The sequence below is a fragment of the Sus scrofa genome, chromosome 2, assembly GCF_054392235.1.
Source record: "Sus scrofa isolate SSC_HxYL_T2T_F1_AM1 chromosome 2, Sscrofa_HxYL_maternal_Yorkshire_Landrace_v2.0, whole genome shotgun sequence".
NCBI lineage: Eukaryota > Metazoa > Chordata > Mammalia > Artiodactyla > Suidae > Sus > Sus scrofa.
Window position 1 is genome coordinate 13,861,592 of NC_139384.1, and position 6,345 is coordinate 13,867,936.

At 55.1% G+C, this 6,345-nt stretch overlaps 1 protein-coding gene across 1 annotated transcript; it reads left to right on the forward strand.

Moving 5' to 3' along the window:
* Window positions 1–356: 356 nt before the first annotated feature.
* On the forward strand, window positions 357–4,035 carry APLNR (apelin receptor). Its single transcript, XM_021082015.2, has one exon. The coding sequence runs from the start codon at window positions 610–612 to the stop codon at window positions 1,759–1,761; it is 1,152 nt and encodes a 383-aa protein (XP_020937674.1). The 5' UTR covers window positions 357–609; the 3' UTR covers window positions 1,762–4,035.
* Window positions 4,036–6,345: the final 2,310 nt, after the last annotated feature.

Here is a 6,345-nt window from a genome sequence, read left to right on the forward strand (position 1 = left end):
TCCCTGGCTCCGGCTCCAGCTGGATTTCAATCTGCATAATTTGTCCCATTTAGACTGGCTGGGAGAGGGTGACAACCGGAGGATGCAAAGGACAGGACCGAGGAACAACGGAGGAGACCAGAGGGAGAGGGGCTGGGCCCTGAGGAGAGCAGGCTGCGAAGCACAGATAACATTCTGCCCAGCACGGCAGGGGTCAATTTGGTCCACTTGCCCAGTGACAAGAAGGGAAAAAAAAAAAAAAAAAAAAAAAAGTGGGCTGTAACTTCAAGATCTTAAGACTCACAAGTGAGGGGTTGGTCTGGAGGTGGGAGGAGGGAGGGACAAGCCAAGGAGGAGACAGAGACTCAGGAGGGCGAGGAAGTGCCTGAGCTGAGGCTGGGGCAGGGCAGGAGGCGGTGGAGGGAAGCCTGGGGGAGTCAGGCGTCCTCCTGGGTCCTGGGGCTTCAGAGGCAGCTCCTCCTGCTGCCGGAAAAGGCTCCGGACACCTTCAGCCCTCCTCGCCTGCGCTGAGAGGCTCCAGCCAGAGGCTCAGGGTGCTTGCTGAGTGGGTGACAGCCACGGAGCTGGTACCCCGGGACCCCCTGCCCTGTCCTCTCTCTGCTCCCAGGCATGGAGGAAGGCGGCGATTTCGACAACTACTATGGGGTGGACAACCAGTCTGAGTGTGAGTACACAGACTGGAAGTCCTCGGGGGCCCTCATCCCTGCCATCTACATGCTGGTTTTCCTGCTGGGCACCACGGGCAACGGCCTGGTGCTCTGGACCGTGTTTCGAAGCAGCCGTGAGAAGAGGCGCTCCGCTGACATCTTCATCGCCAGCCTGGCGGTGGCCGACCTGACGTTCGTGGTGACCCTGCCGCTGTGGGCCACTTACACGTACCGGGACTACGACTGGCCCTTCGGCGCCTTCGCCTGCAAGCTCAGCAGCTATCTCATCTTCGTCAACATGTACGCCAGCGTCTTCTGCCTCACCGGCCTCAGCTTCGACCGCTACCTGGCCATCGTGAGGCCGGTGGCCAACGCTCGGCTGCGGCTGCGGGTCAGCGGGGCCGTGGCCACGGCGGTCCTGTGGGTGCTGGCCGCCCTCCTGGCCATGCCGGTCATGGTGTTCCGCACCACCGGTGCCATCCTGCACGCCGAGAACGGCACCAAGGTGCAATGCTACATGGACTACTCCATGGTGGCCGCCCCCAACTCCGAGTGGGCCTGGGAGGTGGGCCTGGGGGTGTCGTCCACCGCCGTGGGCTTCGTGGTGCCCTTCACCGTCATGCTGACCTGCTACTTCTTCATCGCCCAGACCATCGCTGGCCACTTCCGCAAGGAGCGCATCGAGGGCTTGCGGAAGCGGCGCCGCCTGCTCAGCATCATCGTGGTGCTGGTGGTGACCTTCGCCCTGTGCTGGATGCCCTACCACCTGGTGAAGACGCTCTACATGCTGGGCAGCCTGCTGCACTGGCCCTGCGACTTCGACATCTTCCTCATGAACGTCTTCCCCTACTGCACCTGCATCAGCTACGTCAACAGCTGCCTCAACCCCTTCCTCTACGCTTTCTTCGACCCCCGCTTCCGCCAGGCCTGCACCTCAGTGCTCTGCTGGGGCCAGAGCCAGTGCGGGAGCGCCTCCACCAGCAGCAGTGGGGAGAAGTCAGCCAGCTACAGCTCCGGCCACAGCCAGGGGCCTGGCCCTGGCCTGGGGAAGGGCGGAGAGCAGACGCAGGAGAAATCCATCCCCTACAGCCAAGAGACGCTCGTGGTTGACTAGGGCCAGGGATCCCTGGAGGCTGGGGTCCCCTGCTCCACCCCCCCGCCTTGGCCCTTGCCCTCTGAAGGTCGGGTCCTCAGGAGACCTTCTCTCTTGCACTTGACTCCATCACTACCCAACCTCCCGCCCTCTGTATGGTCCTTTCTCCCCCTTGGTTCTGGTTAAGAGGTTTGTGGTTTAGTGGCAAGGAATTGAGCCCTGCAGACCCAGGCTTGGCCACTCAGTATCAGTGAGCTGGACCTTGCACCGGTCTCTTAACCTCCCCGAGCCTCAGTTTCTCCATTTGTATAAAACGGAGAAAATGAAATGATGGATGCATCTTGGCTCAATAAAAATTCATTTCCCCCACGAAATTCATTCTTTTTCTCTGCTCTCCAGTTCTTTTTTCCCTCCCATTTCCTTTTGGTGTTCTTGCCCCTCACTCTCCTTCTATTCCCGCCACTTCCCCCCCCAGCCGCCCCCCCCACAATTTTTACTCTGAATCTTTACCTTCTGTCTCCCACCCCCTCCCTCAGAATTCATCCCTCTCCCTCAATCCCTCCTTCCCCCTTTTACCTCCTTGTTCTGAAGGGCTCCTAAGGGTTAAGAATCCTGAAGCTTGCAAACAGGGCCCCAGTTCGAGCTCTTTATCCTGTTCCCTGAGGGCCCCTAGAGGGAAGTGGGCTGGGTGTCTGCAAAGTTACCGCTCTGATCCTCTGCAGCCCTGCAAAGTTACTGCTCCAAAGTCTCTGCAGCTGGGAGCTCCGGGGCTTCCCTCCAAACTGGACCGGTTTGCTGTCATTTCGGGCATGGGAGGTGGAGTGGTCCACGGAAGGGGGACTCCCTTCCTGCAGCCGCTGCCTGAGGCCAACTTGATATGCTTTCTACCAGTTTCCTCAGAGCCTTTCATTCACCCTCTCTCCTCTGTGTGGGGGGGACTGGAAAGCAGTGGGTTTGATGAAGCAGCAGGCTCTTGGGTTTCATTGTACCATTGGGGAGTGGGGAAGGGAAGAGGGAGAAAGAGAGGTGTCTGTATTTAGTCTCCATGCTGCTTGGGTTCCCTCCCCAAATCCTCATTCCTCCACTTTCCTCCAGAACCGGGACCTGCAGGTCTCTCCCTGTCCCTCTACTGCATCCCGACATCGCCAGGACATTTTCCTTGGGCACTGATGTGAGTTGGTGCCAAGTCACTTTGGTGGGAGTGGGGACTTGCTTTGTGTGTGTATGTATGTGTTAGTGTGCATGAGCATAACGTGGAGCGCCGTGTGCCTGTGTCACCTGTCACTTGGATGAACACCCCTCCCCCACTCATCTCTGCCCTTCACACCGTATCCTTGAGGGAAGAAGGGACCTTCTGCATCCACCCCCCACTGGATTTGGGGGCTCTGACGGCTGGTCCGTGCTGTAAAAGAGACGTCTATGTTGGTACCCAGGCTTTCTGCAGGGAGAGCACTCCCCAAAGCAGCTCATGCCCAAAGCTGGGTGGGCGGGGGGGGGGTCCCTCTGCCATCTCAAGTTCCACGAGGGAAATGGGAGGCAAGTGAAGAGTTTCCCTTGGCCCCTTTTCCACACCTACCAAGCTTGCTTTGATTTTATAAGCTTTTCCCTCATCATTCTTTCTTTTTCCAGGGTCAGTGGCTTTCTTCCTGAGGTGGGGAGGGCACCTGCTTGCCACGGGATGAAAAGCACTGGGTGGGTCTTTTCTCACTTTCCACCAGGGCTGGACTCCTTGGCTTCTCCTGCTGGCCTGGGGGGCTGGGGACAGGGGACCGGAGCTACCGTGGCAGGGCTGATGGCATGACAGCCATGCCACCAGAGAAGCCTTGAGGATGAAGCTGATGGCGGGGCCTTTGTGTGCTGAGGGTGGGGTGTGTATATTCCGGGTTTTGTTCTTGGAGGACCCTGGACCTGAAGGGCAAGACATGAGCCCACAGAGGCAGGAAGAGCCCAGCTTGATGTCAGTGAGCGTCTTGACCATGGCTGGGATGGAGCCAGCTCTGGAAGCAGAGGGAGGGGGGGGAAGAGAAGTGGCTTCTCTCAGCTTATCCTTCCCATCTCAAGCCAGAATCTTCCACAGACTCACTTTCTCTGCCTGGGGCTGTCCCCAACGTATCCAGTCAATGCTGGAGGAAGCTTCCAGAAGGGAAGAGGGCTCTGAGGCCCTTCGGTGGTCCTGGACTGACGGTGGAGGAGGCTGCAGCTTGCCCCTTCTTTGGAATGTCTGTGCTATTTTGTAACCCTGTTAGTCACTGAGGTTCATCAAATAAATCTTTGTGTGTGTGTGCGCGTGTGTAACTATTGTGTCTGAAGCTTTTTCTCACACAAGTGTCTTAGAAGGAGAAAGAGGCCCCCAGTGTGCCAATGTTACAGTGGGAGGTGGGGGGAGTGGGCTGTAGGAGAGCAGCAGGAAGAAGAGGGAGCTCAAAGGAGCCGAGCAGGAAACTGGAACTGAAGCTGGGGAGGCAGCAAGAAGATGGAGGAAATAGCAGAGAAGGGAGAGGATGGGAGTGAGTTCAGGGAGAACAAAGGAAACAAAGGGACAGGGGAGCAGCTAAGCTTTTGTCCTTGAAAAGCCGTGGAACTAGTGGGCACACGTGTTGGAGTGCAGAGCATAGGTCTGGGGGCGCGGGGGCAGAATACCAACATTTCTACCCGCAGAGGTAGACCTATGACTCATTAATTAAATCATTAATTAAATAATCAATCAATCATTTTATTCATTTATCATCTGCTATTATAACTCCTTCATTTATTTGTCCCTTTGTTCATTATCATCTGCTATTGATTGATTGATTCATTCATTCAGTGTCACATGAGCATCCATTCAGTTTACACCAGACATTCAAAGACCTGTCTTCCAATCAGAATCAATCTGTGTGGGTATCGATACCCATTCTTGGGTGTCACCCTGGATTTTTGGAGTCAGAATCTGCTGAAATCACCCCAGATGTTCACAGTTATTAATCATCCTCAGATGATTTCTGGGGGCAGCCTGGTGTGGGGATGGGATGTGTCCAGACAGATTCTGCCCACATTAAAGTGGGCTCAAACCTGGAGAGTCGGAGCCAAAGGAAGCCAGGCTCTGGTGGTCACTGGTTTGGGGGAGGAAGGGGCTGCAATGATCCGGGGGACATAGTCAGTCCAGAGTGGTCACCATCTTCCCCGAGGACTTCCAGATACTAATAGCGCTTGCAGATGACCTCAAAGCAGCTGCTAGAGTGGAAGAGATGACACAGTCTCGCCGTGGCGCTAAGCATTTTCACTGAACTCCTGCAGCCCTCAGAGAGGGGCATTTGCATTTCATTTTGCTGATAAGGAAGCAGAGGCTTAGAGAGGTTAGTGAGTACTTGGACCAAGTTTGCACACCTAGTACATGGAAGAACGTGGAACCAGCTGAGTCTGTCCAACTCCAAAGCCACACTCTTGACCACCGTTTCTCCCAATGTCCAAGTGAGGCAGTGCCAGGTTGTTGAAAAGGAACATGAGGTCTCGTCTATGAGGTGCCTGGCGCACCTAGAGAGTGCTCAGTGAAGGGGGGACTGGAGCAGGGAGAGGAGGGGTGGAAAACTCATGAGAGAGAGAGAGGGAGACAGTGAGAGGACAGAGACAGAGCAGAGAGACAGAGAAACAGAGACAGCAGAAGACAGGGACAGAAAGACAGAGACAGAGAGACAGAGATTGCAGAAAAAGAGAGAAAGAGAGACAAAGAGAGGCAGAAAAAGAAAGAGACACAGAAAGACAAGAGAGACAGAGAGGGAAGAGAGAGACAGAGACAGCAGAAAAAAAGAGACAGACAGGGACAGAGAGAAGAGAGAGAGAAAGGGAAGAGAGAGAGACAGTAGAAAAAGAGGGAGAGACAAAGAGAGTCAGAGAGACTGAAAATGAGAGAGCAACAGCAGAAAAAAGATTCAGAGAGAAGAGAGAGAGGAATGGAGAGAGCAAAAGAGAACAGAGAGATAATCAGGAAGGAGAGAAGGAGCTACCGAGAGACGGGGAGGCGGGGGTGGGGGTGGGGATTGGGAAGCAAGGAGGGAGCTGCAGGACTGGGTATCTGGGCTGATGTTCTCTCCTCTGAAACGCACCAGGGAGAACCTGCAGGAATTTACAACTCTAACGACAAGCTATTGGAGCCATTTCTTTTTTCTATTTAAAAAAATTTTGCAGACTCTATAGCAGAACCTCACCAGCTCTCCCGGGAGCCTGGAGGAAGGTCATCCAAAATTGTAAGGTTGCAGAATTCTTCACAATTTTGTTCGTTCACAGCTTTCTTCATTTGTTCACTCACTCCTCTGTTTTTTTCAGCGATGCCTAATTACCTGTGTGCCAAACAGTATGATGGGCACACACAGGGTCAAATGGGGAACCAGTGTAGCAGGCTCCCATCGGGTGGTGGAGAGTGTTGGAGGAGCGGGTATAATGGAGTGGGGTCAGTCTCGGAAGGGGGTGTGTGCAGAATGTTCCGAAGGCCTAGTGGAGACCATGGGTGAGTCCAAGTGGGGGAAACGAGAGAGAGGGGGACATGACATGCCAAGAGCCTGCTCTCTTGAGGGTGGAGGGTGAGTGGGGTGCGGGGAAAAGGCTCTGCCAGAGGAACCCCCAGAGACC